Source organism: Rattus norvegicus, chromosome 1 (assembly GCF_036323735.1).
Source record: "Rattus norvegicus strain BN/NHsdMcwi chromosome 1, GRCr8, whole genome shotgun sequence".
Lineage (NCBI taxonomy): Eukaryota > Metazoa > Chordata > Mammalia > Rodentia > Muridae > Rattus > Rattus norvegicus.
In genome coordinates this window covers 256091698-256105318 of record NC_086019.1, presented here as the reverse complement: position 1 = coordinate 256105318, position 13621 = coordinate 256091698, and the positions used below count along the sequence as shown (strand labels likewise).

Here is a 13621-nt window from a genome sequence, read left to right as displayed (position 1 = left end):
TCTAAGTGTCCTGGGATGGCACTAGGAGAAAAGTTGTGTGCCAGCATCCAAAAGGCACACAGGAACCCTGGGATATTCTGCCTGCCCACTGAAATGGCGTTCTGTTCAGGGTACCAACATGCTGACCCCCTCCCAAAGACTCCTCCCCCAACCAGCTGCCCCCTATACTTCTACCTTACTGTCCTGGGGACACTTGGCTCTCTCACCCTCTTCTGTAGCCGCTGCCCACTTGGTTTAGGGTCCACCCCTCAGACTTACGAAATGGTGCTGTCCTTGACAAATGTCCTTGTCATTTGTTAGAGTGGCTCTTCTGACTTTAACTCCCACCTTGGGACAAAACTATAGAGGCCTCTAATAGTGAGCATCCCAATAGCTCAAACTAGTGTTAAGGGAACCCTGGGTGCCACCTCCTGGGGGGGAAGGTCTGGAGCATAAGCGATAGTTGCTGATTGTTTCTGCTTTAGGGGTTCCAGCTGCCAAAGCCACCAGAGCCCCCTTCTGTTGAGGTAGAGTACTACACCATTGCTGAATTCCAGTCCTGCATTTCTGACGGCATCAGCTTTCGAGGCGGACAGAAGGCAGAGGTGAGCCTCCTGCAGGCCAAGGACCTGTGTTTCATATTTTATAACATGTCTTCTGAGGGTCAGGCAGAGCGGGTGACAGAGACGAGCCTCCCGGCCATGAGTACTTGCCTACTCAGGACCACAACGAGGGCTAAAGCCCTGGGTTTCGGCCCCTCACTTGTTTGTCCCATAATGGCGTCTCCCAAAACATATGCAGGGCCGAGCACAAGGAGCCTCCAAGTAAAGTGCTGATGAGGGCACGTGACAGAGCAGTTTGCTTCATCGGGACTGTTTTATTTGGGAGAGGATAGCACATCACACGTGTACACACACACACACACACACACACACACACGTACACACACGTACACACGTGTGCATGCCCGCACATGAAGATTAGTCTTGTTTACTGACCCAAGAAATCTCTTATCTAATGAGGTTTTTGTGACTACTGGGAGGATGTTCTGTGGGGATGATCTGGTCTCAGCTTGTACCTCCCAATTTATCTGTTTCTTTCCATTTTCACCCAGGAGACCCTTTCAAGTCAGGGTTGTGGACAGGGACAGTAGAACACTGGTTCTTTATACATATGGATCCTTCCAAGGCTGTTGTTTTAGTAGGAGCTCAATCAGACAATGTGGTAGACTTGGGGGTGGGTGTCATGGAGGTCTATAGAGGAAACCCGCTCTAGCGAGCTTTTGGCCAGACTTAGGGAGCCAGGAAACCAGGAGAATGGAAGCCTCAAAACCAAGACCAGGGTTTGAATCCAGCCTTCCGCTGACCACCATAGGTCTTGGGCCACTTGTTAAAGGGTTCAGTTTGCTGTATCTATAAAATAGGCTGGGCCATTGTAGGGACCCAGAGAGCCCTACCATTCACTGGCCTGCCCCTCTGCCCCCCTCAGGTCATCGACAAGAACTCAGGAGGCTGGTGGTACGTGCAGATCGGGGAGAAGGAGGGCTGGGCCCCGGCCTCATACATCGATAAGCGCAAGAAGCCCAACCTGAGCCGCCGAACCAGCACTCTGACCCGGCCCAAGGTGCCGCCACCCGCACCCCCAGGCAAGCCTAAGGAGACCGAGGAGAATCCTGCGGGTGCCTGCGAGAACCAGGGCTCCCCACTGAAGTTGAAGTATGAGGAACCCGAGTATGACATCCCCGCCTTTGGCTTCGACTCAGAGCCTGAGCTGAATGAAGAACCCACGGAGGACAGAGGTTCAGGGGACAAGCATCCTGCCCAGCCCCGAAGGACCTCGCCTGCCTCCTCCCTGCAACGGGCCCACTTCAAGGTGGGTGAGTCCTCTGAGGATGTGGCCCTGGAAGAGGAGACCATCTATGAGAACGAGGGCTTCAGGCCATACACGGAAGACACCCTGTCTGCCAGAGGCTCCTCTGGGGACAGCGACTCGCCTGGAAACTCCTCTTTGTCCCTTGCCATGAAAAACTCCCCTAAGTCAGATTCTCCCAAGTCCTCATCTCTCCTAAAGCTCAAGGCAGAGAAGAATGCTCAGGCAGAACTGGGGAAAAACCAGTCCAACATCTCCTTCTCCTCCTCCGTCACGATCGGCACCACCTCCTCCTCTTCCTCCTCCTCTTCCTCCCTGTCCAAGAACAGCGGTGACCTGAAGCCACGTTCTGCCTCAGATGCAGGCATCCGTGACAGCCCCAAGGGGGGGACCAAGAAAGACCCTGATGTGAAGACTGGGCTGGCGTCCTGTGTCCGAGCCAAGCCCTCTGTCCGACCAAAGCCGGTCCTGAACCGAGCCGAGTCTCAAAGCCAGGAGAAGATGGACATTAGCTCCTTACGGCGCCAGCTGAGGCCCACGGGCCAGCTCCGGGGGGGCCTCAAGGGCTCTAGGAGTGAGGACTCAGAGCTGCCCCCACAGACAGCTTCTGAGGGGTCCAGGCGAGGGTCTGCAGACATTATCCCTCTCCCAGCCACCACTCCCCCATGTGTTCCCAAAAAGGAGTGGGAAGGACAGGGCACCGCCTACGTGACATGCAGTGCCTATCAGAAGGTCCAGGACTCTGAGATCAGCTTCCCTGCAGGCGCTGAGGTGCATGTGCTGGAGAAGGTAGAAAGTGGGTGGTGGTACGTGAGGTTTGGGGAGCTGGAGGGCTGGGCTCCTTCCCACTATTTGGTGCCCGAGGAGAACCAGCAGCCTGACCCAGATAGCAAAGAGCCAGACACAGTTAAGAGCACGCAGAACGAGGGCAAGTCGGACAGCCTGGAGAAGATCGAGAAGCGTGTGCAAGCGCTCAACACTGTGAACCAGAGCAAGAGGGCCACCCCACCCATCCCCTCTAAACCCCCCGGGGGCTTCGGCAAGACCTCGGGCACTGTAGCAGTGAAGATGAGGAACGGCGTCCGGCAAGTGGCAGTCAGGCCCCAATCTGTGTTTGTGTCTCCGCCACCCAAGGACAACAACCTGTCCTGTGCCCTGCGGAGGAATGAGTCACTAACAGCCACTGACAGCGTTAGAGGTGTCCGAAGAAACTCCTCCTTCAGTACCGCACGGTCAGCAGCCGCTGAGGCCAAGGGCCGCCTGGCAGAGCGGGCTGCCAGCCAAGGCTCAGAATCACCCCTGCTGCCCACCCAACGTAATGGCATCCCTGTCTCCCCCGTGCGTCCTAAGCCCATAGAGAAGTCTCAGTTTATCCACAATAACCTCAAGGATGTGTACGTCTCTATTGCAGACTATGAGGGGGATGAAGAGACAGCTGGCTTCCAGGAGGGGGTGTCCATGGAGGTGCTAGAGAGGAACCCCAATGGCTGGTGGTACTGCCAGATTCTGGATGAGGTGAAGCCCTTCAAGGGCTGGGTACCCTCCAACTACCTTGAGAAGAAGAACTAGCGGCACGGGGTCCTTCCAGACTCAGTGTGCTGCTTTGCCTGCTACTGGCTGGTGGCACGCAGACTCGGGGAAGGACAAGATGGGAGGGGGAGGGGGGATGACAACGTTGAACCCTTCGGAACACGTGACCCCCCAGTACACCCTCCAGCTGGAAGGGAGGGTGTGGTGGGCGTGCACACTTAGTAGGAGAAAGGGAATAGCAGGACTGTCCTGGGCCCGGGACCCCTGCATGTACACTGCACGCCGATGGACCGTATGCCATTTAGCCCAGGCTATGTGGGAAAGCCTAATCGTGCCTTTGCTGCAGATCTGGAAAAGGTGTCCTGCCCTGCTCAGCCACTTTAGTGGCTGGTTTCTTGCCTCGGGAAGTCATCTTCGTGTTGCCCTAATGATGTGTCGGGGATCGTGTTGGTTTCTAGTCCACCACCGTCCACTGGTGGGTGTCCTGAAAAGTCACCAGCCCCGGGGCTTGGCGGCGTCTCTAATGAGCTCAGCCCTTCCTGGGGCCAGGCCACAGCCTATGTTTGGTAGTTAAAAGAGTTCCCAGGTGCCAACAAGGACCGTCTCCTCTTGCTCTGCTGACTCGGCCTAGCAAGGAGAGCCTGCCCTCCTCGGGGCACATGGAGGACAGTGTGGGAGTTGACCTAGAGGATGCCAGCTCCTCCTAATCTAGAGATTGCTTGAGGATTTCCGGGTAGGCAGTTCCTTTTGCATGTTCGGGAAAGGGTTATTGGTTGGAGGTTCTATATCAGACGTTTGGTTTGGGGTTTATTTTAGAAATTGTTTGGGGGGGCCCGAGGGGCTCAGCCTCACATAGGAGAAGGGAATAGTAGTGGGTGGGGTTTCCGTTGAATTCCATGGAGGGATGTTTTATTTGGATTTTGGTTTACTGTCTTTTGCCTTTCCATAAGCCAGGTTGTTTGTTTAGGTTTCCACTGTGTACACAGTACCTGAGCATGGCACCTCACCAGGGATTCTGGGACTCGGTAAAGCCAAGTCCCCATCTCGGTGAAACAAAGTATTCAGGTTCCTGCCCAAGAGGGAAAGAGGACATTGTTAGAAGCCAGCCTGCTGGGTGGCTAATCTGCCTGCTTCTGCCCACTTTCTTCAACCTCGGCAGAAGGGACCCTGGCTGGGTCAGCCTGGAGCAGACAGTACCCACTGTGCCCCTTAGCCTGCTGGCAGGGTACCCAAGAAGATGGAGGACTTTGAAACCAGGAACCAACCCTGTCTTCCTGAGGGGCAGCGCCCCCGGGGAACAGCGGAGCACAAGAATGGAGTGAGTTTGCCACAGCCCTCTGTCTGCTTTGGGTTGTGAGCCAGTGGTTGACATTTCAGAGGGGACCCTCCGGAGAGAAGCCCAGCAGTGTCCTTCAGGGACTCCCCTCATGCTGGGAGTGGATGCCACACGTGCCTTTGATTTGGGACAGATCCTGCCTCACAGCCTGTGGCTGAGCAGCCAGCATCTCCCCTGACCAAGGGCTGCTGGTTCCAACAGACACAGGAGGAAGAGTGCCCCTCATCCCTCCTCCCAGGCAGATCTGCCTTCAGCTCCCAACCCTAACCTCCTGGATCCCCAAGCCCATGTTCCTCCCATGGGCGGATGCAAACCGCTAGCCTCCTCTGTCAGAAGCCCATGGTGACATTGTTCTATTCCCTTTTTTTGTGTGTGTTCATGAGTTTGTTTAAAATTGAAATTAGTTATTTTCTTCTGCTGGACAGTATTAAATAGAGCGGGGTGTTGAGTTCATCTGCTAGATTGCAGTACTAATGGTAGTAGTGTAGTGTTTCCATGATATTATTTGTACTTATTTGAACAATAATGATAAAGAAGTGGTTCATTATTTCTTAATTAATGCACTTTAAATAAGGTGGGGTGGAAAGAAACCCGGAGAGCAAAGTGCATGGGCTTAAAGATGCAGTATATACTCCTCTCAGTTTAAAACAGTACATATTTATTAAAAGAGGAAAAAAGTAATTTATGACTATTTAAAATAAAATTTAAAGTAGAGTGGCCGTCAGGTGAAAGGATCTTCCACATAGCTGTCTGCCAAGGGGAGGGCCCACAGCCTTACTCCTCAGATGTCTGCATTGAGCCAGCTCCATGACTAGTGTGTCCGCCAGGCACAGAGCATCTCAGTTGGACTGGACCACCGGGATCCCCAGAGCCAGCTTTTCCCATCTCCCCTGTCCTTGTCACAGCCTTCCGTCTGCATCCCAAAGACCCTCTCAGAATCCCCTGTGCCCTGAAATCATAGATCCTTAAAAGGGGGAGGGAACCTTACAGGTCACTCCATCCTATCCTTTCATGTTACTTTAGCCCAAGGACAGGAAATGACTTTCCCCCAAATTGCCCAACTAATGGCAGGTGCGGGCACTGCATTGATACTGTGTTCCTCCCCTGCCCCTCTAAGTTTATTGTGTGGTCATTGTGTTTACATTGTAACATCCAGCCCCAGGGATGGCTGGGAGTTGCTCAGGCATCTGGGAAAAGTGGGGAATGTTGCCACCTAGTGTCAGGATGTAGACTTGGGCAACAAGTAGTAAGTAATAGCCAAGGTCCCTCACCACCAACCCATTAGGGCACAGCACAGACCCTGCAAACCCAAAGAATACTTGAAACAAGGGTGCATGCCAGGCTTTCCCAGACACGGCCAAGGGATGCCAGGCCTTGTACCCCTGGATCCTAGCCCTGCCCAGGCGAGAAGGCCGTTCCCTAGAGCTAATGAGCTGCTTTGTAATGTTGGACGGACTGTGCAGCGGCGGAGGGAGGGGCCTGGGGCTCTGACCCATCTGGAAGAAAACCAGATTGGACTAAAAGGAAACAAAGAAGTGGAATCTCAGAAATGTCCAAACCTAGTTTTCCATTAGTTATGATTGAAAATGTGAAACGACATTGTATTGCTGTATACTGCAACTTTAACCATAATGAGCCCTTCTGAGGTCATTATTGAGGTTTATATAATGCCTGAAGATGCATCGTTTGGTGCTTTGTTTCTCTTTCAGTTTAAAGACCCTTTTCTTATATTCCAGGGCTGGAGGGAAACGTCTTCAAGCCTTATCCTCCCATGTGAGTAGCAGGCCTGGCTACACCGCCTGGCTCCTCCTGGCTTCTCGAAGTCGGGGAACAGGAGGAAGCTGGTAGGGGGATAATCCAGCAGCAGCAGATTCCTGTCTGCCCTCCCCCTCCCCAGGGCTCCCTTCACAACTGGGGTTCTGTCTGCAAAGGCTTTAATCCTCTCACCCCGAGCCTGGCCTCAAGGGTTCCTCTTTCTCACTCTAATGGACGAAGGCATTATATAGAACCCTCGTAGTCACTTTGAGATGTTAGAGAGTATTTTACTGGCATTTATACCCTCCGCTTCCTCAGCAAGGCGCGTTCCAGCATCTATCATCTAAGGGAAAAAGACAAGGGGATTTCAAATGTTATTTCCATATGACTAGTACTCGCAGAGTAGATGTAGAGCTATTTAAGTTGTAGTGTTCTGTTTTTAGGAAGGGGGGAAACCAGGTGAAATCGCCCCGACTTTTCCTGGCTTTAACTAATATATAATTTCTTTCAGGCTACCGTAGCCCCTATCCCCTCCAAAGACTTTGCATTCTCAATGGAAAACGAAAACAATCTGAGACAGAAAAAGTGCAATATAACCAAGAGGGATTTGGGACAGTGGAGACCCTGTCAAGTCTGTCTGCAGAAAATGGGAGGGGTCATGGGTTTGATTCCCTAGGGGGACTAGCTATCTATCCACACCCCTTTCTCCATTATAAAGAAAGGGGCGGCCACCAGAGGGCAGCCCATCAGTGTTGTCCACCCAGACAGAAGTGCTCTTGACCTCCTGGGCCCAGTCCCCAGTGCGGAGTAGGAACACCCACTCTGGTTTGCAGCCAGCTGCTCAGAGAGACCCGCAGCCCCCTCACCCCAGCCTCCTGATGTGTGCTTTGGATGTGTGCTTGAGTCTTTCTAAAAACTGTAAAACCTCAGTTCAGCTTGGAGACAGGAATCCCGGCCATAAGCAAACTCATCTGGAGGGTGGGTGCTCCAAGCCCCACACACCCAGTGAGAGCCAAATTCCTACAGGCCTGCAGTAGGCCTGGGGCTGAGTCCCGGCCACCCATTCATCTCAGTGACTTGGGCAGAAGGCACGAGCCTGCCTCTGACAACAGGGACTCCCAAGGCAGGAGCACACTCGCCTCCTTTCTCATGCAGCAAGGAAAATGACAGGAAAAGATGGCCTTTGGGGGGGCGAGGAGCGAGTTCCAGGATGGCTCCCCAGGATAGCGAGCAGGGCCTTGCTGGTGTGCCCCCCTCCCCCGTTTATATAGTACTGTAGGCCTGCTGCTCTGACCCGCCTTGTGTGAATTTCTATAAATGAGAGGGACCGGGCCCCTTTTGGGGTCTCTCCCTTCGAATAGGTATGGCTGCACAGCTGACCATTAGAACATCCATGCAGCTCTCTGGGAAGACAGCAGTCCACATCACTAACCAATTAAGATTCCCTCGATTTTTTGAGGGCTGAGAAAGCGTGTGTGTGTGTGTGTGTGTGTGTGTGTGTGTGTGTGTGTGTGTGTGTGATGGTAATTTCCATGAGCAATCAAAGTCCATGAGTGTCTATATGTGTGTGTGTGTGAGAGAGACTGGTGGTAATTTCCCACTTGAAATTACTTGGGGTTAGAGAAAATAAATACTGGGCAGGCAGTCTTCATTGAACTAGTCCTTGGCATTGGGCAGGTCCCAAGGGACTCACAGCTTCTGGCAGCATGTGTGTCACTCACACGATTCTGGCTGGAGAGTGCAATGTGTCTTTTAAATTTGTTTTTATATTTTTTTGTAATTATTTTATTATTTAGTTGGAAACTTCACACTGGTATTAACAGAGCTAACAGAAGCAGCCCAGACCGTTGTCCTGGGCACCAAGACAAAGATCTGGAAGAGATACTGTTGAGTATGGAAATGCGCTGAGGTGATTAAATAGGGCACCCACCTGCATCCTACCCTTGGTCTGAGAACCCCCCCCCGGGGGGGGGATCCAAGAGCTGCTGGGTCTTGGTTTGTGAAGGAGAAGTAGGCTGTCAGGTTGAGGACTGCTTGTGGCGAGACTGTAGGAACTGCGGGTATCCACACAGCGGTGCCTCCCATCTCCACAGCAAGCCTTAGGTTGCTTCCTGTGAGTGTGGAAGGCTCCCCAGGACCTTCTGACATTTTTGGCTAAGTCCCATTTGGGGCAGTGTGATAGTCTCATGTCCCTGTGTTTCCTAAGCTCGATGCTGAGAGCCCATGACAGGTAGGGTGGTTCAGTGACTGTTAGCACTGCTGATAGCTTTGTTCTGTGCATCTGGGTCCCCAGGCCACACAGTAGGTACACTGGTGCTTGTAGATTAGTCGGAAGGGTCTTTCCAAAGCCTTGATCCCAACCTGGCTGCAAGGGATTGGCATGTGACACCCCCACCCATTTCTAAATCGCAAGTGACCTTGACAGTACCCCTCCCTTATTGCAACCCTAAGACCCCACTGCCTTAGGGTGGGGTCCCCGGTGCCGAAGGTCTCTGCCTCACTCCAAGTCTCACTCTGGGCAGTCGTCTGTGTCTTTGGAAGTGTGAGAATTGTGTTAGTGCAAACGGATGTATCTGCATGTTGGAAAGCTCGCAGGAGGCATGTTGGCAAGATGAGAGTGCATGTTTGGGATTACTGGGGCTTACTGTCCCCACGCCGGGCGGAAGCTTCCAGAGATGTCTTATAGACAGGTGTGTGAAGGCTGAGAGACAGAGTTTGGAGCCGTAATGTGTTTGAAACAGGAAAGAGTCAGTTCTCGGTGGTTAAAAATGAGAGGTTTGCAGGGGATTTTTGTTATTCGACAGCCAAGAGTCCAGCCAGAGAAAACTCACTCACCGGGCCCAACCCCGGCTTCCAGTATCATTGTCTTAAGGAAGAGGTGGTGCAAGTCATAAGCCAATCTTTGGGTTTGGGAGCCCATTCTCATCCCGGATTCCTAGAAGTTTTTACCCAGTGCATTCTGTCCAGTGCAGAGCCAGCCTGTCAAACCATACAAATTAGGGACCACTGACCACATAATAAGGCCACACAGTAGGGACCCGACATCCCCCACACTAGAACGTAAAAGCCCAGGTCTATCCAGGAGGAAGGTGACCTCATTTGGACCTTCATACCCAAGGCTCCGATGGAACTTATGGTTCTAATTGCCAAGTCGACCTCCTGATGCCAGTCAGACCCGGTGAGCACACCGACCTCTTGCATGTGCTGCTGCTGAGGCACACCGCTTTTGAGTTCACTTCAAAGGGTACGCAGTTGCCACTCTTAGATTTAAAGCTTGTCTCCTGCAACAGAGGGCATGGGTGTCCTTACCAGTTACCAGGTAAACTTCTAAGGCAGATGTGAGTGGCCGCTGCTGCCATGTGGTAAGAACAAGCAGGTAAATGACACCGGGACTCACCTAAATCACAGGGACTTCCTAGTGTCCACTCATCCCCAGCCAGCTTACCGTGGTCAGCAGGAGTCCTTCCCCCAGCTTCTCCCCTCCCCACCTCAGCAGAGAAACGGAGACAAGGACATTGGATGCAGTAGGGGTCCACGTAAGTGCTAACATATCTCCAGGATCCTGGGTGGTGCTAAACTATCTCCGTGTTTCTCATAGTTCTAATAGTGGGTTGTTTTTTATAAGTCTCATCACAAACAACACAGTGTCACCGGGGGAGGGACCCAGCCCCCTTGACCTGCCCCTTTCCGGGTGTCCTTTATCACTTTGGTGGGACTCTTTGGTCTGTAAAAATGATCTGTCTTGGCATGCTTCTAGACTTTAAAATTTGGGTTGTTTTGTTTCATATCTTATGTTTACAGGCATCTTGTATTTCCCTAAAGACTAAATAAAGTTTTTGACCTTTTTAACTGAACAGAATCATGTGATTCTCTCTGGCACCGGAGGACTCATTCGTTGACCAGCAAAAGCCCCACTGGCCCAAACAGCTGCCCACTCCAGAAATGACCATGAGATAGGATGGAGGAGAGGTCAGTTCCCACAGTAGCCAAAGATGGACCCTCGGGCCTTACCTAGTTGCCTTAGTCTCTAGGAAGCAGGAAAACATGGACCTGAGGTCAGTTCAAAGGCAAGCCAAGACTAGGTGGCCAAAGCCTCCTTCCAGGAAAAGGTGTAGTTATCCCACATGTCTCTGAGGCTGTGTCAAGTGTCCACAGTTCTAACCTTGGGCCCAGTCTGCCTCTTCCCCACCCCAGCCACGGGGTTGGCCTGTTGTTCCCCTATTGGTCTCTAGGTGGCGATACTCACCTCACAGGATCTCTGGCCTGAGAGGAAGCAGCATAGCAGGAGTGTAGCTCCCCTTGCTTGACACCCTGCCTGACCCTGTTTGCCCCTTCCCTCCCCCATTCCCACTCAAAGTCCTGAGGCCACCAGAAAAGCAGCAGCAGCAGCAGCTTCTCAACTTAAAAGGCTTGCCTGGTATTACGGACCCCAGTATAAGCCCCATGCCTTTGCTCCAAAGGCTGACTGTAAGGAGGCTTCTCCATTACGGGCCCTTTGAGAGTTAGGGGTCTACGGTTACAGGAGAGAGAGAGAGAGACTGGGCTGTTCCTGATAGCCCTTAAACCACTCAGGTGTGCTCAAACACTGGTTCCCCTCCCAAGCTCCAGACGGACAGCACAGCCCTCAGGCTGGTACGAAATCACCTTTATTCACAAACACAGTGACCCAGTTCACAAAGGAGGCAATGCTACCTCTGAACTAGCAGGATGGACAATGGCTTCTTTTCCCATCTCCAGCCACGCAGCTCTGTACTGGGGCCTTTCCCCCACCGCTAGGATGAGCCCCAGCTCGACGTGCCAGCTCCAGCCTGAAAGAACCTACCAGGGCCAGTGACTGGAGAGGTGAGACTAGGGGTGGCCCAGACTCCCCCGTGTGGGCAAAGGCTTACCCTGGCATCCATTCTCAAGGCTTCCCCAGTACATTCCTCCGAAGAGACCTGAGAAGAACTCCCAGGAGCTGCACGGAAAAAGTTCCACCCCCAAACTTTTACCCAGGGGAAGCTGGAGTTTGGGGGAGGGGGTGACCTGTGGTCAGAGCCACACGGCTGCCCAGTGGCCGGGACAGAGACACAGACCTTGCCTCTTAAGGCAGAAGTCACCTCTGTGGGTATAAAACCAGCCATGAGGGCCGAGGACTGAAAGGCTGGGAAAGCCTAGGCTACAACTCCACAGTAACCCAGAACAGGCAGGTAGGACTGGGGGCCGTAAATAGCAGACACCCCCTTAGGAGCAGAGCCTGGCTTTCAGGATCCGTCCTCCCTCTTCTAACTAGGGTCTCTATTCTGGTCCCTGACCCACATGTTGACAACCTTCCAGAACGTCTGATGTCCTTAAAGACATCAGAACCAGCCACACTAATGGAGCTCCAATCCAGAGAGGAAGGGCACAGGTGGATGTGGGTGGTTCCCACCCATGAGAGGCTCATCCACCTCTTGGGAGGCCTCCAGCCTGGAATTCTACCTCAGGGTGAGCAGGACTGCCCATGAGCCTTGTGTTGGGGGCAGATTATTCTGGGTGGCTACTCCTTGCTTCCCTTCACCTGGCAGCCCTCCCCCCGCACAACAGCAGTATTTTAGGAGAACCCAGGTTGGAACATAACCCATCAACAAGACCCATCAACCAAATAAATAAATAAATTAAAATAAGGAAAAGGGGCTGTCTATGGGCCAGGAAACCCCCACCCCACCGAAGGGTCCTGTCCCTCCCAGGCAAACGATGGCAAGACCAGCCCAGGCCGAGATGAGGGAGGGCAGGCCTTAAGTGTGACTGTGGACCTGTTCTTTTGAGACCCCGACAACAGAAAGGCCCGAGTCAGCCTTTACCGCAGGGCACCCTGGGAAACGGCACCAGTGAGATGATTGGCGAAAATCAGGGCAAACGGGGCGTCCTGGACGTGGCAGGTCGACGTGAGGTCAAGGACGTAGGACTTGGGATCTGCAGCCTGTCTGTCTACCCGCTGTGGGTAAGGAGAAAGAGACACGGCATGCAGTTTGCAGCTGCCCAGAAGCTACATGTTCGCTAACTCTCTCCAAGATGCCACGCGGGCTGCACAACCTAGAAATCTGCCTAGCTCGGGAGGGATGGCAACAAGCTGAAACGCTACTTCAGCCCCTCAGCATGCAGAAATCTGTGTAAAGAGGAGAGATGGTGGGGTACCCTTCTCCCCCCCCTCCGTTCACTACTTGTGCCCCACCTCCCTGCCTGAGACCCTCTCAGCCCAAACCTTCAGGGACCTTGGTTTCCCATGTTTAATGGACAAAGGAGGGAGAGTTTGCAAACTGTAGAAGGAAGGGACCCTGTTGGCTTTGCCCTCGGCTGGTGCTGGGCTGCAGTCTGCAGAAGTGGGCGTGCGGGTGGGGCTCTGCAGTGGGCTAGGAGCTGCGGTAGGTCTTGATGATGTCCTTGATGGGGCGACGGCAGATGGGGCAGCAGGCGTGCAGGGCCTTCTTGAGGCGCAGGCCACAGGAGTAGCACAGGCACATGTGGCCACACGTGTAGATGACTGTATCCACTGCGTGTTCATAGCAAATGGTGCATTCATCGCTCCACTGGCCCAGACCCGGGGTCACTGGTGACTCGGGCAGGCTCACAGGTGAGTTGGGGGCTGTTCCTGAGAGCAAAAGCACCAATCAAAATGGGATGCAACCCGGCCCAGCACGGGACCTTCTCACAGGAGAAAAAGGGCCCGGGGCTCATGTCTTCCTCCACTATGGAGCCAACTGTCCGTACTATCAACCTGCCTTCCTGCCCAAGGAAGGAGCTGAGCTCCAGCAATCACACAGCCCTGGACCAGGGCCGGAGCGGCAATAAGAGGAGAGAGGAAAAAGGACTTCCCAAGTCCTTCAAGGCGTGATCTTCTGGCACTAACGCTTAGCATCTCCTATGTGCACTTTAAGAAGTCTCTGGAAGATCAGATACCCTCTTCTGGGCTCTGTGGACACTCACACATCCACAAACCCTACACACACACACACACACACACACACAGTTAGCTCATAACTGCCTCTAACTCTAGCTGGGGATTCAGCACCCCCTCTAACCTCAGGAGGTACTGCACACATTCATGCATGCACACACGCATTCAAAACTTAAAAATAATTACAAACACTTTTTTTAAAGAAGCTCCCTGGTGAGTGCCACCAGCCCCCAGCC

The 13621-nt window shown here is 53.1% G+C and overlaps 2 protein-coding genes across 9 annotated transcripts in view; one reads left to right on the top strand and one right to left on the bottom strand.

Moving 5' to 3' along the window:
* Positions 1 to 10328, top strand: part of Sh3pxd2a (SH3 and PX domains 2A) — a 206130-nt gene extending 195802 nt beyond the window's left edge. For 2 of the 4 annotated variants that reach the window (NM_001415946.1, NM_001107606.2), the window contains 2 exon segments: positions 465 to 584; positions 1468 to 10328. In NM_001415946.1, the coding sequence (NP_001402875.1) occupies positions 465 to 584; positions 1468 to 3417 (2070 nt within the window). In that variant the 3' untranslated portion in view covers positions 3418 to 10328. 4 annotated transcript variants of the gene reach the window in all.
* Positions 10329 to 11099: 771 nt separating this feature from the next.
* Neurl1 (neuralized E3 ubiquitin protein ligase 1) overlaps positions 11100 to 13621 on the bottom strand; it is an 86208-nt gene continuing 83686 nt past the window's right edge. For all 5 annotated transcript variants that reach the window (XM_063265076.1, NM_001401624.1, XM_006231511.5 and 2 more), the window contains one exon: positions 11100 to 13079. In XM_063265076.1, coding sequence (XP_063121146.1) covers positions 12841 to 13079 — 239 coding nt within the window. In that variant the 3' untranslated portion in view covers positions 11100 to 12840. The remainder of the gene's footprint in view (positions 13080 to 13621) is intronic.